Genomic DNA, 27,801 nt, shown 5'->3' with positions numbered 1-27,801 from the left:
TGGCATGTATACCTTATATGAGGAATAAGAAAGGGTATCCAGTGTAATATGTTCTTTTCTTCCTTCAGTCTTTGAATACAGGATGATATCATTTTCATGAGAATCTCCAGGGTCACAAATTCCTCCTGCACAAAATAAAAATTTTAAGTTGTTAGTACCAACGTGCATCCATAAACATGTCAAATCAAATATAGTGTTAAACTTCAGAATATATTTATGGGGACCCGATGTCACTTAAGAAAAACCCTAAACAAAGGTAATCAGACTCAAAGAAAAAATCTATGAAGATAGTTCAGATAGGACATGCCAAAGATCAAAGACTTGACATTTGTGAAGGCCAAAATAAATATTTGCTTGATGAGATTACTAAACTAATATTCTACAACAAGCTATGACTTCATGTCCATATTTTAACCCACATTAAAATGGTATGGGGGGTAATGGGGAGAAGAGGACACATATGTAATACCTTAGTCAATGAAGAAATTCAAAAAAATTAAAAATATTGTCTAAAAAATGGTATGCTACTTTTCAATAAATCATTATTTCCTTATATTTAAGGTCTTTATGGCCAAAATTTAGAAACTATTGATTATAGTTTTTTAAAAAAAGTGTGGTAACTCACTGCATCAAAGATTTCTAAAATAATGCTATTTAAACTGTTGCATTTAGTATCTCCAATATTTTAGCACATATGAGGAGTTTATGTTTTAAATGCAGTTCTTTTACATTTTTCAGTTTTATTTCTGGTACCTCATTTGATTGTTGTAAAGTAGAGAGAGCAATTTATTCCTCATCACTCTACTCTGGAGACATAGGAAATGACTGAATACCAGGAATGAGAGATAATTAAGAGAATCTTGATGATGAAACTGAATAAGAGAACAGGTACCTGATAATGAAGTGGTGGAAGAGCCACGTGTTGATCTTATGTCATTTAGCCCTTGAACCTCTAACCTTCTCATTACTGCATTCGGCCAATAATCTGTACTATTTGCTGTATTCTAGCAACTGTTGACATAACCTGAATTTGAAAGGATTTCATGTCTAACTAGAAGTCTCTCCCACCTACCATTATTGTTCATTATAATACCAACCAGAAAAGCAGGAGTGAAATTGGGGAGAAATCAGTATGTGATGTTAAGTAAGAAAGCTTGAATCTAATCAGTGTAAGAACATAAAAGCAGAAGTAGCTTGGATGGTGGTATTTGTGGAGCATTGAAATCCGACATGTTATATATGCTAACTTATGTAACTTGGCATATTGTAAATATTTAGTAAGTTGAGTAATCTGAACTAAGAACAGAGAAGCGAGATATAGTGATAGTGTGGCCCTCATTCTGTAAAGAAAATATTATTTTTGACATCTGATATTGTATTTTTTAGAATTTTATTATATAATTCTTCTAAAACTTTTTATTTACTTATTGATTTTAGAGAGAGAAAAGAAGGGATAAAGAGAGAGAGGGAGAAACATCAATTTGTTGTTCCACTTATATATGCATTCATTGGTTGATCCTTGTAAGTGTCCTGACTGGGGATCAAACCCACAACCTTGGTGTATGGGGATGAAGCTCTAACCAACTGAGCTACCTGGTCAGGGCTCATTACATACCTTTATGTTACATAGGTAGTAAAGCCACTCTATATGGAAGTCTCTGGGAGAAAGGACTACAAGAAAACTAAATTCCCATTTTAAAAATGTAACTTCCTTACTGAGCACATATTAAAGACTTACCAAAAAGAACAATAAAATGTGAAAAGCTACAGGCAGTGAAGGTTTAAAGCGCCACACCCTTAGACATAGGAACCGAACCATCAGTTCTCTCTAATTTCATTAATTTGTTCCTTGTGAATTTCCTCTGCTGTCTTAAGAACAGTTTGTTTACTGCACCTGCTTTCACACGTGGGAGCTCATTCAGCTCAGAATGACAGAATAAGAAAGTCTAAAAGGAGCCAAGACTTTAAAATGATGACAGACTTTATCTGAAAGATCCCTCTGGGGGCAATTTATCAGTTCTGTGAAGTTTCAGTGACAGCAGCTCCTACAGAAAGACACAGATTCTTCTTCAGCTTCAGACGCTTTGATGTGCTGTAGAAAGGTATGACTCAAGGGGCATTTTGTACAGCAATTAAAGCACAGAAGATTTCAATAAAAAAGATGGACAGTCAGTTTTAAAATATTTTAAATGCTGTTTTAAGTAGCTTTTGGGTATTTATATTAGGAAAGTTATTTCGTTATTTGCTGTGTGCAGGACATAGCCCTGACTGAAAAAAATTTGTTAAGACCAATATACATGAAAGAACAATAATTAGCAGTAAATTGTGTTGTGTACCTTAACTGCAGGGCAAATTCACAGAAAAGAGATAGGTGTTGGCTAAAAGAGCTCGGCATAAGGGAGATGCTCAATTAATTTTTTTTGAAGAAGTAATAAAGGAATGATGTATGTTAGGGTATTTTTGTCTTCTTCACTAATTCTGGCTCTCAGAACAGTGCTAGATGCTGGTGTTTAATTTGTGTTGAATAAGTAAATGTATACACAAAGGAAATATACTTTGAATCAAATTTTGAAAATTGAGCAACATTTCCAGAAATGGTAGTCACAGTACATTGATCTGAACCAAGGGGTGAAACCAGGAAGAACAAATAGGCGGGGTCCTGAAAGGAAGGGAATATAATCTGGCCTAGATCAACAATCAGCCACTGATTTTCCTAAGGAGCCATGCTTAATGAAGGATTACTTATCAACTGTCTATCCTATCTTAAATCTCCTCCCATATTGCTTTCTTCTGCATCAACTACTTAAGTTTTAAAGTCATTTCTATAGGTCCAGTCTTATCCTACCACCCTACTGCCATATCCTACCATATTCTATCCTAAAAAACACCTTTGCTGGATTCTGCTTTCTCCTCAAGATCCACACCCCATTCTTTTCTTCTGTTTACCGATGAACTTCTTAAAGGAGCAGTTCTTTATTTCTTTTTAACTTATACCATGGGGGCATTGGTGGGCTCTCTCTGTGGCATTCCCTACACTGCTGATCACCTCTCCAGCATCTCACCCCTGAACTACCCTCTTCCCTCCCTCCTTCAGGGTAGATTGATGCCTTCCTCCTGCATTTCTTTATGTCCAGTCTCAGTATTCTTTATTTCCTCTTTTCCTTCCACCTACACCTGGCTGAGTGTCCTCCCTAAGAATTTTTCATGTCCTTCTCTGTCTTCTTGGGAGAACACAGCAAATGCAGTGGCTCCAGTTATCACCTGTATGCTGATGACTTTCAAATCTGATTCAGATCCTTAGTAGAATTTCTATGTTCATATGGCCTTCCAGAAGCCCCAACCTTAACATATCTAATATAAAAATCTTGTCTACTCCACACTTACTCTTTATTTATTTACATTATTGACATTTCCCATCTGGGAAATGGCCCATTCTTCCAGTCATCCAGGAGAGAAATCTGCGTCCTCTCCATTACTGTTGTCATAATCCCCACAGTCAACTGGGTGTGAACTTCTGTTGGTTCCTTCTCTTTAGTTATTTATTCTTCATTTCTGCCTTCATGATATTACCACCAGCACTGCCATAATTCCTCTGTTGCTTGAACTAGTGCAATATCTTCCTAACTTAGGGTTGTCAGATAAAATACATTGCATGAACAATAGTTATACAAGAATTATTCCCTGCCCTGACCGGTTTGGCTGAGTGGAAAGAGCGTCAGCCTGCGGACTCAAGGGTCCCAGGTTCGATTCCAGTCAAGGGCATGTACCTTGGTTGCGGGCACATCCCTAGTGGGGAGTGTGCAGGAGGCAGCTGATCGATGTTTCACTCTCATCGATGTTTCTAACTCTCTATGCCTCTCCCTTCCTCTCTGTAAAAAAATCAATAAAATATATTTTAAAAAAAAGAATTATTCCCTGTTTATCTGAAATTCAAATTTAAATAGGCTTTCCCTTACCCAAATCTGCCAACCCTACCCTATCTGACTGGCTTCCTGTCTTCTAATTTCTCACTGTTTCAGTCTTTACTTCCCACTCCTTCCAGAATTATCTATCTAAAACACACATGAGAATATTTTACAGAACTGACAGGAAACACCTGATGGCTTCACGATACCTAGGAAAAGAGAACTCAAACTCCTTAGTGTGATATGACGGAAAGTCACTGCTCTGTCTCCAGTTTGCTTCTCTAGCTCCGCTGTGTGTCCTTCCCTTCATTTGTTTTGGGAAAATCACCTCACTCCAAACATGCCATGTAGTTTTCACTTGTGATTTTTCTCAACACGTTGGCTTAGGTTCTAATGTCTCCCCTTAAATTTAAATCACGTCCACCCTTCATGGCCAAGTTCAAACACTATCTCCATGAAGTTTTACCCTAGTCCACTCCAACTACCCAGAGCTTCCCCTGCACTTTCACAGCATTTTCATTCCATCATAGCCCACTGCATTCTCTCTCATAGATGGCATGTGTGGGCAAAACCTGTACAGGTAATCTTTATAATAAAATACAAAGATATATTGAGTCTTAACTATTTATTAGGCACTGTTTTTTTAAATATATTTTTATTGATTTCAGAGAGGAAGAGAGAGGGGAGAGAGAGATAGAAACAGCAATGATGGGAGAGAATCATTGAACTACAGCCTCCTGCAAGCCCCCTACTGAGGACTGAGCCCCCAAGCCAGGCATGTGCCCTTGACTGGAATCAAACCTGGGACCCTTCAGTCCACAGGCCCATGCTCTGTCCACTGAGCCAAACTGGCTAGGCTATTAAGCACTGTTTTGAGGACTTTTCAGGTATTAATTAACTCACTGATAAGAATCACTGTGAGTTAGGGACCATTTTTCCCAGTTGTAATCTCCATATATCCTAGCTCAGTGCTCTTTAAATTCAATAGGAATTCACCAATTTAAAATATATGTATGTTTTTAGAGACAGAAGAAGGGAGAGGGAGAGATAAACATCAATGTGAGAGAGAAGCATTGATCAGTTGCCCCATGCACACACCCAGACAGGGATCAAACCTGTAACCTGGGTATGTGCCCTGACTGTAAATTGAACCAGCAACCTTTTGGTGCATGGTATGATGCTCAACCAACTGAGCCACACTGGCCAGGACGTCATTAATTTTTTAATTGAATGGAGATACTTTTATTTGGGATAATGTACCTTGGGCTCATTCAACTGAATTTTTACCTCACATTCAAAATTATTTTAATTGATTCACTAATAATCTGCTTTGTAGGAGAAAGAATTAAAGATAACTTAATCTCATATAAAGATAACAATCTTTATGTAATGGCCCTGAATTGAGTTGATTTCTATGACTGACTATGATTCACAATGGGAAAAAAATCAAGATTTCAAATACGTGATGTCAAAATGGTATAAAAAGAAGATACTTAAATTAGACTGTCATATCAAATGTTTATTGCAATTGGGGGGGGGGGGAGGCTTAAGGTTTCCCAGGAGTCACTTAATGAAATGAGAGCCAGTTTAAATTCTAATTATTTAAAGGAAATCAGCTCTGGGTCTTTAAACATACAAATAATTTCAGAGTCAAGGTGTGGATATTATTATGATAGGAAGATTACATTACTATATTTTATATATTTATATAACTTCCATTACATTGTTACATTTTATATAACTTCCCTCTTACCAAACAGATCACTATTGAAAATGAGGTAGCATCACACAGGCATTTGTGTTTGAGATCATGATACACTCTGAAGTTGAATGCGCCACTCTGAACTGTAGGAAATGCAGAATGTACGAGGAGTAACAGCCAGTGCTGAAGCCTCCACTCAGGAGGCCTGTTTGTCCTGATGGACTGACACCTATGTCAGTAAGATCAAAGGTCGACAATGTTTATTTCCTGTCTAACTTCCAGGTGTTGCCTGTGCTTTTCCCGTCATTCAACAAAAGAAGGCACGTGACAGCTACTCACATTTCTGGAATGACATCCAGTGAAAGAATATGCAACTGTGGCTGTTGTTGACGAAAATGATAAATTTGAGAGGTCACAAATTCTAACCCCTTAAATCCTCCTTGAGAATTTTTCCAAACTTCTAAATATTTATTTGCTCTACAATAATTCGAAGAAAGCCCCGTCTTATAAACGCTTTTTTATGTGTTCGCCAACCTATTAGAAAGTAGAGAATAATAAAGCACTAGAAAGTATTATAAACCTGTTTGTTTTTTTCGTGGCTTCCCATAATAAAAAAAAAAGGATGCTCCATGAAAACAAATGACTCAACTAGATTGTTTTTTTTTTTTTTTTTTTGGAAAATAGGGCTTTGGACAAGGCAGTGACTTTGTCCTCAGTTCTTTCCCATTGTCTTTTCAGCTTGACCATTTAGGAAGCGGTGAGGAAGGTATTATGGCATTTTGTCTTCAGGCCCAGTCACAGCATGCCAGGACTAGCTCTCTTACAGGATGGTTCCAGCAGGGCTTGTCTGAAGCAGGTGTGAGCATCACAGGATTTTACTCAATCAGTAGAACTCATGTTTCCTGAACTTGCATTTTATACTGTAGACAGCAAACACTCTTACTTCCTCAGGAAGAGGTGCTGGCTTTGAATCTGCCCTAGGTCAATGAAATTTGTTCAACATGTACTTACCCATAACAAAGTAAAACCTCAGGTTCCCATAACCGGTAGTGTCCATGTACGGAGTGCATAATTTCCTCTCGCCGTCTTTGAGGAAGACTAGTGATAAACCTGATTCAATTGTTCCACATTCTGTACCAATGACAGCGCCCAAGATATCCCACCTTTAAAAAAATGAGAATCATAAAGAATTAGAAGATTAAGTCAAAGATTTAAAGAGTAGAATCCATTCTTTTTTATGAAGAACATTTACTTAGTAGTGGATAATTCTGAAACAAAATGCGGTACTACAGATTTTAGATAATGATCAAACTTTTGAAAAATTGATCTTTATTGTTGAAAGTATTATAGATGACCCCATTTTTTTCCCATTGACCCCCCACCCCCCACCCCACCGCACCTCCTCCCCAGGCCTTCACTGCACTACTGTCTGTGTCCATGGGGCATGCATAAATGTATATAAGTTCTTTGATTAACCTCTTCCCTCTGAGATTTGTCAGTCTGTTGATAATGAACAACGTTTAAACACATTCTATTCACAATTATGTTTTTTTCCTTAGAAGGATAAATTTAATCAGTACTATGTATAGAGTGTCTACTAAATGATAGTCTTTATTCTCAAAGTACTTATAGTTGAGGTGGTAAGTCAAATAAGAAAACAGGGGACCATAAAAAGCAGTATCATAATGTCACAAGTACTCATGTGGTGTTTTCCACATTAAAAATTATAAAAAGAAAAGCTATATAATATCTGGCAAAAAAAGGATATGTGATTTAAACTTGGTCTTGTCAAATAGGCATTTGGATATGTAGAAGAGAATATAATACTATATAAAAACTCTTATTTCTCCTTAGAATTTATTTCTGGTCATGTCTAATTTTGCCATTGTTAGTCACACAACTAACTTGCCTACGGATGGAGAAAACTGGGGCACACAGAGGTAAGTGACTTGCCGAAGGGCAACTGCCAGTTTGGTTCTGAAATTGAGATGCTGTGATTCTCGGTTCACTGTTATTTTAGTAGTTACATTTCTAAAGAGGATACTGTGTCAGGACAATTATGTTGAACTATTCCAGTTTATAATAGATTTGTGATCAAAATGTTGAGAAAATGCCTATTATTTTGCATTTAAATTGATTATTTCAATCACTCAGGAACACAATAAATAACTTCGAGGAAGCTCTTAATAGTATTTGACCACTGTCAATTAACCAGGAACCTCTTTTGACTCATACAAGAAAATTTCACAGTGGTTCATTGATCTTCATTTATCACAATTAAACCACTCAGCCTACTGAGCTACAAAATAAGTTAAGGTCACAAATGATGCATATGATGGCTGCTTTTAGGCATTTAAATATTTTAGAGCATTTTTAAAGTTAAAAATTAAATTTAAAAGATGGCATTGACATGGACTAAAAGAACTTTTTATTCAAGTGAGAACTGAGATTAGTAGTCTTCTCTTAATTATTAGTTGTAAGTGAATAACTTCTAGATTAATATAAATGCGTGGTTTTCATGACCTCTACCACAGAGTCGTGTGAGATATAATTCAGACTGTATGTTTCTTTTCAAACGTTAAAGTCCAACATATTCCAATTTTACTCTACATTGGTCTTTATTTTTTCCACTGTCTATTGGAAGTTAATAAAGTGAAGTTATTTTCTTTAGAAACCCAAATATTTATAATCAAGTGAAATGCAAAGTTTAGTCCACTTTGAAGAGAAAGAAGCAGAGAGGAATCTGAAAAATAATTTTGTAAAAGTCTCATCACTTTGAATAAATTATCTTGCATTTATTAAAAACTCAGAAGAAGGCTTTTGTAGCACAAGCTCATTCATTTATGAATTCGTATAAACACTGGCTTGAACTTAGCTGAAGGCAAAGTATCCTTAAGGGGATCCCGGAGCTCCATCAACCACTGAGGGGTGTGGGGAGGGCCTTTCACTTTTGAACTTTAGACTTCTGATGTAAGGTTGCAAAATTGTGATTAATTCCAGTTACAAAAACAATATGGTCTATGAATCTCTCCTAATTTAACAATTAAATGAAAGTAAATGACAACTAAATCTTTGAGGCCAGCAGTGGCATTGGAAGAGCTCTACAATGTTAGCAATATCTAGGATGGCATGGGCATTTCCCTGAAAAGGAGTGTTAGTTCTCTACGGCTTAAATTATCTTTTCTCCAAGGAAATGTGGTTCTATGTGAACTGCATTTGAAGAAATGTCTGCCTACAGGGGAGAGCTCTGTAAAACATAGCAATTTATATTTATTCTTTGATGACTAATTCTAAAAATAAAGTCCCCAAATTATTTATTATAAAAACAGCGGTATCTATTATTTATTATAGAGTGGGATGAAGTTGGAACACAGAAAAAAGTTTCATAATCAATAAAATGCCTTAAGGCAACTTTTTTCCCTTAGAGGTAGCAAGATCACAATAATATTTAATTTGTATTTTTAAACTACAACTTTCTACTTTTTATGTCAAGAAAAAGAAATATTTTTGTAAGCAGTTTCTTCACTGGAAAGCTGACGATTCCCCCTATCAGCTGGTTTGGAATGGTTTGAGAATAAAATTGCTTTAATTGGCTCAAATATGAATACTTTTAAGAATGATATGAGAGAGTAGAACTTAAATTTTCTTACCAAAAAATAAAATAAGATAAATATGTGAGGCTATGATGTGTCAACTGACAAATGGAGGAAACCCTTTCACAATATGTACATATATCAGATCACCATGATGTACACGTTAACTAGCTTACAATTGTAAATTTCTCAATAAATTATACATCAATTTAAATTATATCTTAATAAAGCTAAAATTAAACAAAATTTTCCTTCATGAGCCTAAAAAAGGAATATATATATTCTTTGAAGGGAAATTTGGCAGTAACTATAAAAAAATTACATATATACTGTATATATATACACGGAGTGGACAGATTATTATGACCACCTGACGTTTGTAAGCAAATTAGCTATAATTTCCCGCTGAAGTTGCTAGAGGGCCAGATCATTATAAACGTCTGAATAGCAGAATATACCTAAGTATCGTTGCTGATCAAGTTCATCCTATCACCTTGATGGCATATCCCAATGGAGATGGCTTCTTCCAACAAGACAATGCGCCATGCCACGGTGCTCATATTGTGCAGGAGTGGTTTCAAGAACATGAGGGAGACTTTACCTTGCTTTGTCCCAATTGAGCATTTGTGGGACAAAGTTAAAAGAGCCATCAGGCAGCTTGTTCCACAACCATCAAATCTCACAGAACTGGACAGTGCTATTCATCAGGCATGGTGTCAGATTCCTCGCATCAACTTTCAACATCTCGTGGAGTCAATGCCAAAAAGAATCGCCGCAGTATTGTAGGCAAAAGGTGGCCCAATGAAGTACTGATGGGGTGGTCATAATAATGTGGCCGGTCATAATAATCTGGCCACTCAGTGTATATATACCACGTTCAAAGGCTTTTAATTCTCGTTTACCCATATCTTCAGAAAAAAATCACTTCTACTGTCGTGGTAAACAACCTGCTCCCCTATTTATAATGGTCTGGCCCTCTAGCAACTTCAGTGCGAAATTATAGCTAATTTGCCTACAAACGTCAGGTGGTCATAATAATCTGGCCAGTGTACATAAATGTCTCAAAAAATGTATACACACTTTAACAGTTGATATCTCAATTTTGAAAATGAAATGTATTTTAATAAACACTGCCTTTATAATTATTCAAAGTGTGTGTATACATTTTTGGGGGATACCCTATATATATATATATATATATATATATATATATATATACACACACACACACACACACATACATATATGTATATGTGTATACATACATGTCTGATTCTCTAAATTTCATTTTAGGAATTTTTATTTCAGAAATATTTTAACAAGTATAAAAAAGTTATTATAATATTCTTGTCTACTAGTATTAATAAGGGTTGTTAGATAAAAAAATGAAATTCTGGTCAGTTTCTTATTTTGGTATAGTCATAGAAAAGTATGAATGAATATATGCATACACACACACACACACACACACACACTAGAGGCCCGTTGTACGAAATTTGTGCACTCGGGGGGTCCCTCAGCCCAGCCTGCGCCTTCTCCCAGTCCAGGAGCCGGCAGGGTATGTCCGACTGATGGGCCTAAGCTGGCAGTTGGACATCCTTAGCGCTGCTGTGGAGGCGGGAGAGGCTCCCGCCACCGCCACTGTGTTCGCCAGTCATGAGCCTGGCTTCTGGCTGAGCAGCACTCCCTCTGTGGGAGTGCACTGACCACCAGGGGTAAGGTCCAGTGTTGAGCATCTGCCCCCTGGTGGTCAGTGCATGTCATAGCAACCGGTCATTCCATTGTTTGGCCAATTTGCATATTAGCCTTTTATTATATAGGATACCAACATTTTAACTGTAGGAAATGTGATATGCAAGTTGGACTTTTTTATTTTAAACATTTGCTTTAAAAATGCAAATAATATCCAAATAAAAATAATTTAAAAAGGCATTTAATTTATATGTATTATAATTCAGAATGAAAACTTAAATGATCTCGTTATAGATTGATGAAAATACTAAGAATATTAACATAGGCAATGAAGGTCTTATATTTTCATTACACTTTTTCCTACTTTTATTGGCATAAATGGTTCTAAAGGTGATAGATCTGTGAAAAATTGTTTTATTATATTTTTTCAGAATACATTAAATCAAGTTGGCAACTTTAGGTTTGAATTAAGATATGGAATATAGCCTGGCTATAAGATCCCACATTTGCCAAGTTCATAGGTTTTTAATCTACTATGAATTCTCTGAGATTGAATAAATTATCTGAGATTGATATCCAAAAGGCCTGTACTTGGGAAAAATTCTCTGATATTTAATAAGGGATGTACCAGAGATAAAAACCCTTCCACATTAATTTATATTCATGAGGTTTCTCTCCAGTATGAGTCCTGTGATGTCTAGCAAGGGGTGTGCTTTGACTGAAAGCTTCTCCACACCCACTGCATTGGTAGGCTTTCCCTCTAGCAGACAGTTTAGGTGAAGGTAAAGGATGAGCTGTATTTGAAGGCTTCCCTGCAGGTATTGCATTTCAAAAATTACTTTCTTCATTTGGTTCTACTGTATTTCACTGAAGGTCAATTTTGTTTCAGGTTTTTATTATACTCTAGAGGCCCGGTGCATGAATTTGTGCATGGCTGGGGGTCCCTTGGCCTGGCCGGCAATTGAAGTCTATCAGGGGGCAAGCCAGGTGAAGGGAAGGACCCCTGGAGGTTGGCTGGCTGTTCCCCTGATTGGGATCTATCAGGGGGGCCAATTGGCAAGGGAGAGGGACTGTGGGAGGTTGGCCGGCCGAGGAGAGGAGAGGGGCTGCAGGAAGTTGGCCGGCCGGGGGGAGGGGCCAAGGGAGGTTGACTGTGGGGCAGCTCCTACGTTGAGTGTATGCCCCCTGGTGGTCAGTGCACATCATAGAGACTGGTTGACCGGCCGTTCCGGTCGTTCAGTCATAATGGTCGCTTACGCTTTTATATATATAGATATTATGTTTCCTTACACTCTTGCAGAATTAACATGAATGAAATATTGGTTTTAGAATGGTAGACAGCATTTAGCTTTCTCACTAATAAGACCAAAATATAACCTGCACTGAGAATGTTAGAAAAAATAATGTATTGTCTGAGACATTATATTCTCAATCAATGTTAGTTTCCTGCCCCTCCCTCTTCCCTATAAAATATAGTGCTATTTTTGTTTTAAAATAAGTGAAAACAGCAATTAAAAGAAATGTCTAACTTATAATATTTTTTTCATACTAGAATAAGCAGAGAAACAATCCTGGATAAGGTTTCAGTACAGTATGGAAAATGTTTTTGCTTAAATATCTTTCAGAAAGGGGGTACTTAGCTGAAAGATTGTGTTTTATCTATCTATTGGTCTTTCATATTGAGATTTTGGCCACGATCTATCTGGGTCCCTAAATTTATTAAAAATTTATATTATCTGCATGGTCAAGTAGGGTTTGCTTTAAATAAACATGTCTGTAAAACATGATCCATTTAATACAATGTTAACTTAGATTGGCAATATATCTTCAATTCACGGACCCTGAATTATAAGCTTATCTAATATCCCTCTTCAGCTTTGTAAGTATTTTGTGACAAGGATTCTAATCAGGGGTAACATCATTCTTCTCGTTGGACAGAGGGAATACTTTATAGAAAACTAGAGGCCCGGTACACAAAAATTTGTGCACTTGGGGGGGTCCCTCAGCCCAGCCTGTGCCCTCTTGCAGTCTGGGACCCCTTGGGGGATGTCCACCTGCTGGCCGTTCCCCGGGGGATCAGACCGAAGCTGACAGTCAGATATCCCTCTGGCAGCCTGGGAGCCCTTGGGGGATGCCCACTTGCCAGTGGGGAGCAGGCCTAAGCTGCAGTCGGACATCCTTAGCGCTGCTGAGGAGGCAGGAGAAGCTCCCGCCACCAACACTGTGCTGACAGCTGTCAGCCTGGCTTGTGGTTGAGCAGAGCTCCCCCTGTGGGAGCGCACTGACCACCAGGGGGCATCTCCTGCATTGAGCATCTGCCCCCTGGTGTTCAGTGTGTGTCATAGTGACCAGTCATTCCCAGCTGTTCTGCTGTTAGGGTCAATTTGCATATTACCTTTTTACTATATAGGATAGAGGCCTGGTGCACAGGTGGGGGCCGGCTGGTTTGTCCTGAAGGGTGTCCTGGATCAGGGTGGGGGTCCTGCTAGGGTGCCTGGCCAGCCTGGGTGAAGGGCTGAGGGCTGTTTTCAGGCTGGTCAAGCTCCACAGGGGGACCCTCACCCCATGGGAGTGTGGCTGGCCTGGGTGAGGGGCTGAGGGCTGCTTTCAGGCTGGCCACAGCCCCTTCAGGGTAAGGGTCCCACTGGGGTGTCTGGCCAGCCTGGGTGAGGGGCTGAGGGCCTTTGTCAGGATGACCACACCCCCTTCAGGGTGGGGGGCTCTACTGGGATGCCTGGCCAGCCTGTGTGAGGGGCTGAGGGCCGTTTTCAGGCTGGCCATGGCCGCGGGTTGGAAGCAGGTATCTGGGATTTAATTAACTTCTATAATTGAAACTTTGTAGCCTTGGTCCCGCTCGAAGCCTGGGTTGCCCCTGGCAACCCATGTTCCCAGTCCCCCCTTGAGCAGAGGCCAGGCCAGCTGGAAGCAAGTATCTGGGATTTATTTATCTTCTATAATTGAAACTTTGTAGCCTTGAGTGGAGCCCAGGGCTGGCCAGGGCAGGTGGGAAGCTTGGCTTCCTCCATTGTCAGGGCAACCTAAGCCTCCTGCTCACTCCAGCCCCATGGCCGCTGCCATCTTTGTGATGGGGTGATGGCTAATTTGCATATTACTCTTTTATTAGATAGGATAACAAGAAGATGCTCAAATTGTTCTGAAGAGTTCTAAATAATTTTGAAGCCTGTTTTTACTAAAAGCATCAACTTACATTGAAAGGGCTATAATGGAGATTGTTTTTTGTTTTGTTTTGGTCTATATGCAGTTTTGATTTTCAAAGATTCTATATAAGATTCTTTGATACTATCTCTCTGGAACAAGGAGTCCAATATAAAATTGTTTGATCTGATTTAATATTAATTTTGTCTTAATTTTATTCCACTAGATAGCATTAAATTTTAAGAAAGACATTTTGAGTCAGTTGCAGGCGTGTCCCACTTTGCAAGCAATGTCTTTAAAATATGTAACTAATAGTCTGCACTTTGCTCTCTTTATTAAATCATCTACTAGGCACTAAGTTATGGCTGACCTGAGGAAACCACTGTCTGTGCTCAAATCTTTTTCTATAATTCTAGGTGAGCTGTTTTAAAATGTATTTCTTGAAAGGGCTCTTCAGAGCAAATTTATACAGCAGATATCTTAATAGGGTATGGATGGTAGTGGAATAGGACTGTAGGACTGGAAGTTGGAGGGAACTAGAAATAAGCCAGTGGTTCAGAGATTACTCTCTCTCACCATTTGAAAAAAGCCAGCAAGGTCAAAGATGGGAATGGAAGTTTGATCCCAGGACAAGTCTCCTATGGCCTCTGGCATCTTTTCTATATCTTGCTGGTGTGTTGGAATTCTGGGTATTCTGTCTTATGTAGGAGACATTTTTACTTTTATTTTTTTAATTAGGGAAAGACTCTTCACACAAGTGAAGTCTAAGGCCTTGAAAGGGCACCTGCATAAGTCATTCTAAAAAAGTACAGTTGGACATATTTTTGAAGTTTAAAGAAAGAAATTCTATTTGTTTTTATTATGATAACAATATTCTCATTATTGAAAAATTGGAAAATATAAAGAGTACAAGAAAAAAATCACCCATAATCACACTATTTCAGAGACAAGCACAATTAATATTTTAGTGTATTTACTTCTAATATTCTATATGTATATTTCCAAGTAGTTGTGATAATATTGTATATATGTTTTTATATTCTGCCCTTTTTCACTCACATGAATAATGCACACATTTTCCAGGTTATTGGCTCTATATAAACAGGCCAGATAATATATACTTTTTAAATTCTTTATTGTTGAAAGTTTTACATATGTCTCCTTTTCCCCCCATTGACCTCTCCCCGCCCACTCCCACCCACCCCAGCGCATGCCCCCACCCCCCTATTGTCTGCGTCCATTGGTCATGCTCATATCCATGGATACAAGTCCTTTGGTTTATCTTTATCCCCCCACCCTCACACTCACCCTTACCCCCTGCCACCCTCCCCTGCCTTCCTTCTGAAGTTTGACAGTCTGTTCGATGCTTCTATGTCTCTGGATCTATTTTTGTTCATCAGTTTATGTTGTTCATTATATTCCACAAATGAGTGAGATCATGTGATATTTATCTTTCTCTGACTGGCTTATTTTGCTTAGCATAATGCTCTCCAAGTCCATCCATGCTGTTGCAAATGTTAACAGTTCTTTCTTTTTTACAGCAGCATGGTATTCCACTGTGTAGATGTACTACCGGTTTTTTACCCATTCATCTGCTGATGGGCACTTAGGCTGTTTCCAAATCTTAGATATTGTAAATTGTGCTGCTATGAACATAGGGGTGCATATATTCTTTCTGATTGGTGTTTCTGATTTCTTGGGATATATTCCTAGAAGTGGAATTACAGGGTCAAATGGGAGTTCCATTTTTAATTTTTTGAGGAATCTCCACACTGTTCTCCACAGTGGCTGCACCAGTCTGCATTCCCACCAGCAGTGCACAAGGTTCCTTTTTCTCCACATCCTCACCCGCACTTGTCATTGGTTGATTTGTTGATGATAGCCATTCTGATAGGTGTGAGATGGTACCTCATTCTCATTTTGATTTACATCTCTCGAATGATTAGTGACTTTGAGCATATTTTCATATGTCTCTTGGCCTTCTGTATGTCCACTTTTGAAAAGTGTCTACTTAGGTCCTTTGCCCATCTTTGGATTGGATTGTTTATCTTCCTTTTGTTAAGTTGTATGAGTTCCCTATAAATTTTGGAGATTAAACCCTTATCAGATGTAACATTGGCAAATGTTTTCCCATGCAGTGGGCTCTCTTGTTTTGTCGATAGTTTCTTATGCTGTGCAGAAGCTTTTTATTTTGATGTAGTCCCATTTGTTTATTTTTTCCTTAGTTTCCATTTTCCTAGGAGCTGTATCAGTAAAGACATTGCTATGACATATGTCTGATATTCTGCGGCCTATGGGTTCTTCTAAGATTTTTATGGTTTCCCATCTTACGTTTAAGTCTTTTATCCATTTTGAGTTTATTTTTGTGTATGGTGTAAGTTGGTGGTCTAGTTTCACTTTTTTTGCATATTATCTGTCCAATTTTCCCAACACCATTTATTGAAGAGATTGTCTTGACTCCATTGTATGCTCTTGCCTCCTTTGTCAAATATTAATTGAGCATATGACTTGGGATGATTTCTGGGTTCTCTGTTCTGTTCCATTCGTCTATATGTCTGTTCTTGTGCCAGTACCAGGCAGTTTTGAGAACAGTGGCTTTATAATATAGTTTGATATCTGGTATTGTAATCCCTCCAACTTTGTTCTTCTTTCAGATAATATTTTATTATGCACATGCCAAGCTATATTTAGTCATTTTCCTATTACTGAATTTAAAAATATAGTAATAGATAGTTATATTATTTATCCCGCTTTATGGGCCTGAGGAATTACATTCTCAATTCTCTAATGCCCCTGGATATGTTCTAAAGCACAGATAGCCTCAAGCTAAAGTTCTGAAGGTGTGAGAGTTCTGCTCTTCCTTCATATAAACTCTTAGATATTCAGGACTGTTTGGTGGCCAGTGTTGAGGAGGTGCACTACCAAGGAGGGAATATGGAAAACAAAGACATATGAAGTAGGCATATGAACATTTTGGTGCCAGCAACCTACTCTGCCATTTTCAACAGAAAAATCCTATCACTGGCTAATGACCCAGGATGCCAGGAATCAAAGCACTTCAGACGAATTAATATTTCATCCACTTTTTCCATTTGACTTCCGTAAAGAAGGTCCTCTCAGATAGGGAGCCAGTTGGATGCTCATATGGATGGCTGGTTTGTAGAGGGGAAAGGATTGAAAAACCAATTCAAGAATGGCACTGCCAAGAGCAAAAGTGTGCTGCAATTTAAAAAGGATCTAGAATTCACCTGAAGGAGTTCCAGAACAATGTTTAGCATATGTAGCTAATATAGAGAGCTTTTTTAAAAAACAAATTACTATTTATACTCTTTAAAGATAAAAATAATTTGCTTAAATAGAAAGTAATGTTAGAACCCAGGTCAAAAACAAAACAAGTAAGAAGTAATATGAGTCTTTTAACAGCTTGCAACAAGTTTACGCTGATCCATCTTAGCACCTCCCGGGTTTTAAAAAATATCCAATTATCATTTTAATTAGTATTGTCTTGTTTCATAATGACCTACTTATTGGTTTATTTAGGGCTTTCCTTGGCCTTTTTAATTTTGTTTGTGTTTCTTATATATATCACTAATAAATATGAGCAAATTTTTTTGAGTACCATTTGCTCATATCTTATTACTGATAGTAATTATAGTTGGGATAACAACTAATTTCTAAGTTTTTGGATAGCTTATTATGTGCCCTACATTGTGCAAAGTGCTGCAGATATACTGTTGCATAAAATACCCCCATTTTTTTTGTTAATCCTCACCCGAGGATACTTTTTCTATTAATTTATTTAAAAATAAATATTATTTATTTCAAAGAGGAAAGGAGAGGAAGAGAGAGATAGAAACATCAATAATAACAGAGAATCATCCATCAGCTACCTTTTGCACACCCCACACTGGGGATTAAGCCTGCAACCCAGGCAGGTGCCCTGACTGGGAATCAAACTGTGACCTCCTGGTTCACAGGTCGATGCTCAACCACTGAGCCACACTGGCAAGACGAGCTTAAATTTTTTATTTGTACACTATACTTTCTTGAATCCCTCATCTTCCACTAGAGTTAATATCCAAGCATACATCTTCCAGTAATTCATTCAGAGAGGGTAAACTTTCTGAACCTTATGCAGTTGAAAAGGTTTTTATTTTCCCTATGACTTGAATGGTATTTCTCTGGAGAAGAATTTTATGTTCTAAATAATTTTCCCTCAGAAATTAAAATAACTTCTTCAGTTTTTAAAACTTATGCTTAATGCTACCAAGGAAAGTACAATGAATCTCAACTAGAAGCTCTTAGGACTTCTCTCTTATTGGTACTCTGAAGTTTGTACTCAGATGGTCTAGGACTGGGTATTTTTCCATTCATTGTGCTGACAATTTTGATTCAGAGGGAATTTTTTTTCTCTTCCTTCTTCTTTCTTAAATCTCAGGAACTTTCCTTCAATAATAAATAGTCCTTGAATATTTCATTCTGCATATTCCCTCTGACCTCTCCTTCTGGATGTCCTATTATTTCTAATGTTAGAAGTCCAATTATTTTACTCTTTAGTCACCCCCCTCCCATAACTTTTATCTCCTTTTTTTTTATCTAATGACTCCAGTTTTGGGAATATCCCAAGACTCAAATGTCCAACTAATTTAATTTGCTCTTCATTTATACTGATATTCAGGGTGAGAAAATTCTTTAAGTTTGTTTTAACAATCATAAAGTTTCATTTCTCACATATTATTTTTTCCTTATAAAATCTCTTTTTATTTCACAAATGCAGTATGATCTCTGAGGATATTAATTATACTTCTCATAAAAATCTTCATTTGTATAGTCAGCTACTTCTAATTTCTCAGCTCTTAGTTCTTTAGTTTGGACTTGATTTCACTCCGATTTGATGATTTGGGGTCATTTGCTTACATTTGTTTCTACTACTCTCTCTTAGTTTTGGTACATATGCGCCCAGTGATGGGGGGGCAGATGTGCCCTTGGCTAGAGACTGCCCTGGTGGCTCTGCATTCCCTTTGAGGTTTCCTGTCACCTGGCATTGCCCCACTTTTCCATTCCAAGGGCCCACATTCACTGCTTGCTCATGGGGAAAGACCTCTGCTTGGAAGTGGGTGTACTGAGGGCTCGCCTGCTTGGCAGGTACTACAGCAGTACCTCAGAATCCCATCCTGCTCTGTGCCCAGAATCACTGACCTGGAGCAGCACTGGGACACCTTTTGTAGGGTCTTATTGAACATGTGTCTTGGGCTATAGTTTCCTCCTTCCACCAAATCCCTTCCTCCTCGCACTTTCTTTGGTGTGTGTAATCCTTCCTAATTCTTGATCTAACAAGGCTACAATTTCTGGTTTATAGTGTTATTATAAATTCATTTGCTCATTTTCTAAATATTTTTTTATTGATTTTAGAGAGAGGAAAGGAGAGGGAGAGAATATCGATCAGCTCCCTCCTGCCTACCCCCTACTGGGGATCGAGCCCACAACCCATGCATGTGCCCTGACCCAGAATTGAACCAGCGACCTTGGTACATGGGACAACATTCAACCAACTGAGCCAGAGCATCATTTTCTGTAACTTCCGAGGATTTGGGGCAGGTGGGGAAGACTGGAACATGCTGTTTTGATTCAATTGTTCTAATATTCACTGCACTTGTGGAGTTGCTCTCTTTGGCATGAATACTCTGGCGACGACAAAATAAGATATTTTAAAAAGGTATTTGGGGGTGGGGTGGGGAAAGATTAACCAAAGAACTTACATGCATCTATATATGACCCATGGACACAGTCAACAGTGTGGCAAAAGCCTGGGGTGGGGCAAGGGGTGGTGTGGAGGGGGTCAAGGGAAAAAAGGGGGGGCATCTATCATACTTTCAATAATAAAGATACATTTTTTAAAAAAAGAAAGAAAAAAGGGTATCTGAATAGTAAAAACATACAATGTTTGCTTTTGGAATGAAAGGTAAGTATACAAATTCCATATTATAGTAATGCATTTTCCATAAAGCCCCCTCCCACCTGATGACAGCCTCAGCTAGGTGAGCCATGGTGGTTGCTAATTAAATGATGTGTTTGTAAGGTTAAGCCACACACAGTTCAGAAAGACTGACATAAATTAGCAGTGTATCTATTAAAGTTTCTCTCTTGCAGAAGTAACAGATGTGTCTTCGTTAGGAAAAAGAAAAAAGACTTTAAAATCCCACTTCAAAAGACTAAACTCGACGAACGACACTGGCTTTGGGACAGCGTTGTGATATGAAGGGCAAACAGTTCTCACATCCTTGTGATCTGAGATCAATCTCTTTGATTCAATGGTAGGAAAACAGGGATATTTGGAAAAGTGGGTTCCAAAAAATGTCATAATGACTTAGTAGCTTTCTTTTTTTCTTGCTATTCAGGTGCAAGGTTTGGAAATATTATTAGAGAGAACCACACCTTCTATTTTCTCTCCCATATTTCTTATGGGGGGGGGGAACAGTTAAAAGAGATGAAAATATTATAGCCATATAAATAATTTAATTTTAAAATTGTTTAAAAAACGGACCTCATAGCTACAGAATTAAATCAACTCAACTGGTTACTCTAAATATCATCTGTTTTCTACCTACTTAGGCAGGTGAGCTTATAATGACAAGTTATGTGGGTGAGATGCTTGAGGAGAAGAACGAGACACGTATTCTGTAAACCTGGCTGAAAAAACAAAACACATCAAGAATTTCACTACCAGAGTCCTAATCCGTTTTCCTTTGTTACCATAGGTAAAAACGCTTCGCATTAATTTGATTTTGTGACAGAATTTTCCTCCCAAAGCTATGATTAAAAATTACTATAGCAGCATTCTTTCCTAGACCAATAAAATAGCATTTGGGACTGGGTGGGTGTGGGGAGGGGGCACACACATATACACACATCACTGTAGACTAAACCACCATTTTTATCATCACCCCAAATGCTGAATATACTAGGTCCTGTCATTATCCTTTTATACCCTTACAACATAATGCCATCTTAATAACTGAGCACCAGATGGGAGCATAGTGAAGTAATTCTGGGTGCGTGGCCTGATATCCTAGGGGAAGAGCTATAAATAAGCCAAGGTGTGGTGTGAGAATAAACTACTTTTAGAACTTAGATGAATTAGTTGTGTACCAATTAGAGTGGCACAGGTGTTTTTGTCAAGCACATGATCCCATGTTATTGGATAAGAAACCTGCTGACAATGCCATAGCTTGAAAGCATCGGCCTCTTAACTCTAACTGATCCCTGATACATCCTCAGTCCAGAGGAATGTCCAAAGGCATGGTTGAAACCACCGAGTCACAGAGTGAATGGAAATTGCTCTGATGTTCCTCTGTGTCCATAGTGATTTTAGCTCTCTCTCTTTTTTTTTAAGGCACAGATACTTCTATTTTTTAAAATATTTATTAATTAAATCGATTGGGATGACATGGGTCAACATAAACATATAGATTGCAGGTGTGGGTTGCTATGTTACAAGATCTGTATATTGTACTGTGTGCCCACCACCCAAAGTCAAGTCTTCTCCTGTCACCTTATATTAAGACCCCTTTTTGCCTCCACCCCTTCCCTCTGGCAATCACCCCATTGCTGTGTGTGTTTATGAGTTTCAGCTTCATTTTCCACATATGGGTGAAATGATATCGTTCTTAGGCACAAATACTTGTAGTTCTTTTTGTTTTGTTTTGTTTTGGAAGATGACTTAGTTTAGCCACAGATTATATTGTATCATTAGTGCTCTGTGAACATGGAATGTCTGATCTGTTAACTGACATTTATATATTACCAGCTGTTTCTGGACCAGTACATTAATTTCTAAAAACGTGTTTAATTTCTCCTAATAGCAAATCAATTGCTTTCTAAGCTTAATTCATGAATGGGTTTTCTGTGAGTTTATCTCCATTGTTACTAGTAGAGGGGTTTTCTTCTGTTCCTTTATAAACAGGACTTCATGATACTACAAGCTAAAAAAAAATAGAGGAAAAGGGCATTGTGGGAGATAAAAAAGAGGTAAAAATAAATTTTCTCTCTCCTCAAAACAGTAAGAGTAAGTGGCATTGCCCGGCCATGGTGGCTCAGTGATTGAACATTGATCGACCTATGAACCAGGAGGTCACGGTTCCATTCCTGATCAGGGCATAAGCCTGGGTTGGGTGCTTGATCCCTGATCATGCAGGAGGCAGCTGATCAATGATTCTCTCTCATCACTGATGTCTCTCTCTCTCTCTCCCTCTCTGAAATCAATAAAGATATATATATATTTTTAAAAAGAGTAAGTGGCACTGAAGTCTAAGCTTTACTGGAGAGGGGGAAGGAGAGGGCGAGAGAAGGGGAGAGGACATGGTAGTACTGACGATGAAAATTGCTTCTCTGCTTTACTGGGAAGAGGGCTGGGTTTCACTGAGATGTGGCCCTCACTGAAGAGGATGACTCTTTACTGCTGAATGAGTGGCCTGAGCTTGGAGAAATGAAGGAGTGGAGATCAGCAAATATCTTCTGCTTCAAAATCTGGGACCCCGCCCTCATAGGCAGTCAAACTACATAATTAGGAAGGGTATTTGAATTGGTCTTTGTTTGGGGTCAGAAAGAATGATATGCTGGTGATGGATCCTTTATCTCCAGAAGATAGGTAAAGATGCCTTGCGAACGTTGTCAAAGTTCTGGACCCCATCGGAGCCCTTTGGTCTGTGAGGGGAGGGGAATGACCCTGTGTAATGTAAGGGTTACAACAAAACAGCAGCCTAATGTTTGGGTAGATCCTGGAGATGAAAAAGAGGAGCAGCAGTTACTGGTCCCTCAAGGAGATACTGGAGTGACAGGAGCCTAAGAGAAGAAGGACTTTGTAGACTGAAGGCCTGAGCATCAGTGCTAGGCCCAGAGAGGTCAATGGCAGGCCCCGAAGGGGTGGGGTTCCTCAAAGTGTCAATCCCCTTCAGAGGCCTACCCTCGCCTGTGCCACAGACTTCCCTGGGGCAAGAAAGAGCAGAGCTGTCAGCCACAACAGAAACCTAGCTTTCAGCAGTGAAAGACCCTGATGTGGCTCCAAGGAGTAGCAGCAGCAGTGGCAGCTCAGGCTGCTGGTCAGATTTCCCTCTTATTGGGCCTGAATGCACTTCCTGGGCAATGCACAGGAAGTGGGGAGCCCAAGAGAGCAATATTGGCCTTCTTGCCACTCTGGCACTTACATGTTCCATCCAGTTTTGATTTAACTTGTTGTGATGGGAGAGACAAGACTATATCTCAGATGTGTTACGGAAAAGCTTCTCACAGCTAACAATCAAATGACTGCTATTTCATATTCACTATGAAATTACATTTAGTGTTATTTCATTTATCCTCACTGCAGTGGTAGAAAACATATACTAAACAATGGGACCTGGTGTTCTGATTACATGTATTTATTGCAAAAACAAAGCTAGGTGAGAACCAGGAAATTTCTAAACTTTCTTCCCCACTTACACTACCTTATAAATTTTGATTTTCTGAACCTATTAATGTTTTAAAATGTGAACTTATGAAAATGCTGCTTGATTAATAGGAGATATCTTAGAACATAGGACCCAGAAGAAGGCACATATCTCAGAATGGCCAGAAAATACTGCCACCAAAACACTCTCATAGCTTCATTTCTCTTCTACTGCAATCTCAACCCCATATTCCTCCTTTACAAATATCTCAAAGATAAATTTTACCCCCTCAACAACTTTTAAAGACCAGAGCCATAAAAAATCAGATAATCACATCAATAAACCTCAGATTTCATGGAGACAACTGAAAGTCTCAGTATAATAGTAGTGAAAAAATTTTATGTTCTATAGTTTGAAAAAAAATACTTTCTCCCAGCAAAAGCTGAATAAACAAAGATAAAATATATGTGTTTCAACTGAAGATAAAAGGTATTTACAATCACCAATTTTTAATATGCATAAAAATAGTTGTTACTAATAAAAATATTTAGGTTAAATGTAACCCTTATCTGTTCTAAGAATCATCGTATTGATTTAGCTATGCTTTGCTCTTTAACAATATGCATTTAAAATATGTGAGTGGAATAAATGTAAGTGCTCTACACAGCATGGGAGATAACAATTACTTACCCTGTAGGCTGGCTCTCAAATTCTTCTGACCACTGCTCTTGGATATCCTCTGTAGAAAGATCTACATCCCGGGTGGTTGCAAAATTAAATTCACTGCCTTCATTTCCATGGAAATAAATGGAGTTCCCATCTGACTGACAGCTATGCTGTAGATAAAAAGAGAGCATGGGGTGGCTGTTGAATTGGTTTTGTAGCTGAATCTGTCTTACTCATGTATAATTAGAATTTTTAGAAAAGTCATTATATTATTCCCTCTCTGATGGACTCTCAAGTCAAAAGAGCTTGTTACTTCTTTTTTGTCTTATTTAATTCAATTACAATTTCTTTCTAACTTATTAAGTTATTATAAAAGAGGAGTCAAGAGGCCATTTGATCTTTGCCACCTCAGCCTTCAGAATGAAACAAGAATATTTTAATTGGAATAATTTCCTATCTTCAGCATAGTCCTTGTTGTGGGAATTAAGTGTGATAATGACTTGTCATATATTTTCAATACTGTGGTGATGGGCTAAATTGCATGACCTTTTCATTATTCCATATAGTTTTAGCTTGTCATTCAAGCCTTCCACAATTTGTCTGTAAATGGGATGTGAGTAGACTAGCCAGCTAATCAAAACATGGAATATAGAAAAGGTCAAAGTAATCCCTGATATGATCATATATTTTCAGCCACCTTTTGAGTAAAAGTTTCTGACCAGACTTAAGAAGTGCTGAGAAATCACAAACTTTGTTATTCTCCAAAAGAGCACTAGGTTTACAAAAAAAGAAAGAAGAATTTCTTATGATAATTTTTTTAACATTTTTTCAGCTTAAAGTGAATAGTCAAAGGCAAGAGCACACTCTGGAGCTGAGTAAACTGAGTATTTAAAAAATATGATAAATGTGCATTAATAATTCTTGGTAACAAGTTATATAGAGAGAAATGCTAATAAATAAAAGATCAAACATTCTTTTATGTTACATACATATATTCTTAAAATGAAATAGATATGAAGTGAAGTAGTTGGGCAGAAAATATTAGGCACAGTGAATGTAAGTTCTATAGGGCAAGGACATGTCCATTTTATTCTGTGTTGTAGTCCAGGTCTTAGCACAGTGCTTGGCATATAGTAAGAATTAAAATATATTCTTTCAACAATTAAATAAATCAATGAGTGAATGATATAGCTATGCCTTTTCAGGTGGTAAATTAATCTTTCATGGAGAACTCAGTAGTAGAAGAGATTGACAAAGGTACTGGGAGGAAGGGGTTTATAATGAAGTAATATAATATATATTCTTTGCTCTAAAAAAAATCCCAGTCTAGATGAGATCTATCAAAGATAGGTCTCAACATATAGTAAGTGCTAATGAGTGAGAGAGGGTAGAAGTCACTGTATGTGGGGGCTGGTGTAGGTGAGCAGGCTTCATAAATGAGTAGGACTTCAACAGCCTTTAAATAAAAACAAAATCCAAGTTGGATGACAAATAAATGAATGACAAAGGTGACAAGTAGGCATGATTTTCAGAATTACACTTTAGCCTGACAGCGAAAGATCTTAAATGGTAGTCTACGAGATCTCTACAATATTCTGTTGGCAGTGGTAGTCTAGAATGGAGGAATGATGTGTGCAAACAAATGTTTTATGACAATTAAGCTGTTTAATGCTGGTAAAATCAATTGGGGGAGAATTCAGATTGCTACACTGAAGAGTAAATAAAGCTTTCAGAAGCTCCTGTAAATTCAAGAGTCAAAAAAGCATATGATCTTGGGGAAATCACTTCATAGCACTGAGATATTAAGGCATATCCATTGGATCTTATCATCTTAGATATACTGTTGTGTGTGACATGTATCTCCTGTCAGAGAATCCTTTTCACAACACAATGAATACAGGTTACTCATAGATGCTAAACTGAGATCACTGCATGCATTCTTTAACCCACACACACGGATCAAAACTAGGATTCAGTTTTATTTAATAGTAAATAGAAACTGTCAAGCTAAGAAAGCCGAAGTATCCTCTACTACTGTGCATCCTATAAAGACAATAAATGCTAAGTGGAATAACAAAGATTACTTTCTTAATAATAAATCCACTGAGCTGTAAGTTTCACAGTTATCTTCATATTCTGGAATCTGGAACAACTGTGGCCTATGTTATCTGGAAGTAATATAAGAACTCTGATATCAATGCAAACAATACATTGTCATTAACCAAGGAAATGGCATACATGAAATCTTATACATGTGACAATGGAATAATTTCTATTACAATTTAAAAGGATGTATTTGTGTAATAAAAAAAATAACTCGCTTAACATAAAACTTTGGTCATTTCTGGCTAAACATCCATTTAATTTTTCAATTTTGGTTTCCTATATATATAAAATCCTCACCCGGGATATGCTTTTATTGATTTTGGAGAGAGAGGAATGGGGAGAAAGAGAGAGAGAGAAACATTGATCAGTTGCGCCTTGACTGGGAATTGAACCCACCACCTAGACATCTGTCCCAACCAGAAATCAAACCTGCAACATTTTTGGTAGACACTCCAACCAATTGAGCCACTTGGCCAGGGCAGAATTGTTTATTATTTTAAGAGTCTGTGTTTTACATAATTATGTTTCACTACTCCTCCAAATTTATATTATTAACATGTCTGCTACATATTTTAATGAAGTTGAGATTGAAATTTTATGTAAAAGATGAAATCATTATAAAATTAGATAGCATGCTGTTAAACTTGTTTCACAACATTAAAATGTCTTAATGTTTTGGGAAACTAAAAGGATATTTAAATGATCTTTATGGTAGTTATTTTGCTGTTACAAAACATTTGGTAGTTTAGCAGAACACTTATAATGTACAATTATTGAAAATTCTCTATTAAATATATACTTTTATCACTATAACTGCAACAGTGCCAGCATAGGAAATACAAGTAATATTTATCGTATCAAGTATGAAGAAAGCAACCTGAAAAAAATGTAACACTCATTTTGAGTAACAACCAATTTTCATACTAGTAGAGTCTAAACATTAGTACGATTTGTCTTTGGCAAATTTCCTTGAAGGATAAAATGGTTTAGTTTTTGTAGTTTTATTATTCCTCTAGGGAAGAAACTGTTAATTCCCAATCTGTAGTAAAAGAACAATACTCAAGATGGAATCTAAATGAAAACAAACAGGGCAGTGGTTTATGCCAGTCAGGGTTCATTTTGCATGGTAAACACCCTAATCCTACCTGTCAATTTTAAGGGAAGAGTCACAGTTAGCTTTGTTATCCCCCCCAAGTAGATCCAGTGTCCTTTGGGTGTAGAGGGAGAGAAGTATCGCTTTTTGAATATTCTCCTTTTCATAGTCTTAGTTAGTTTAGTGCCACATAATCAAAGAAAGGGTGTGACACGCCCAAAGTAAACAGTGGCCTTTCAGAAGGAGGCGGCTCAACCTTCTCCATCTTACAGCAAGATAGGCTGCCATTTCCTGGGTGGCAGGGCCTGCAGATGAACTGAACCCACACAGATGGCTTGGCTTGCTCTGCTCCCCACCACACCGAGGAGATCAGAGATGATTTCTGCCTCAGCCTTTCTGAGTAGAACCCAATGTTTTTCAAGTTTGGAGTAAGGGTGATATGAGCCAGCAGGCTAATATAAGG

At 37.8% G+C, this 27,801-nt stretch overlaps 1 protein-coding gene across 2 annotated transcripts in view; it reads right to left on the bottom strand.

Annotated features, from left to right (window-relative positions):
* Positions 1-27,801, bottom strand: part of RELN (reelin) — a 439,320-nt gene that overhangs the window by 155,085 nt on the left and 256,434 nt on the right. For both annotated transcript variants that reach the window (XM_036327598.1, XM_036327599.1), the window contains exons 11-13: positions 24,164-24,309; positions 6,619-6,770; positions 13-125 (exon numbers count right to left, since the gene is read on the bottom strand). In XM_036327598.1, coding sequence (XP_036183491.1) covers positions 13-125; positions 6,619-6,770; positions 24,164-24,309 — 411 coding nt within the window. The remainder of the gene's footprint in view (positions 1-12; positions 126-6,618; positions 6,771-24,163; positions 24,310-27,801) is intronic.

Source organism: Myotis myotis, unplaced genomic scaffold, assembly GCF_014108235.1.
Source record: "Myotis myotis isolate mMyoMyo1 unplaced genomic scaffold, mMyoMyo1.p scaffold_m19_p_11, whole genome shotgun sequence".
Classification (NCBI taxonomy): Eukaryota; Metazoa; Chordata; class Mammalia; order Chiroptera; family Vespertilionidae; genus Myotis; species Myotis myotis.
Note: the sequence above shows the minus strand (reverse complement) of the source record. Positions and strands in the feature narration are given on the sequence as shown.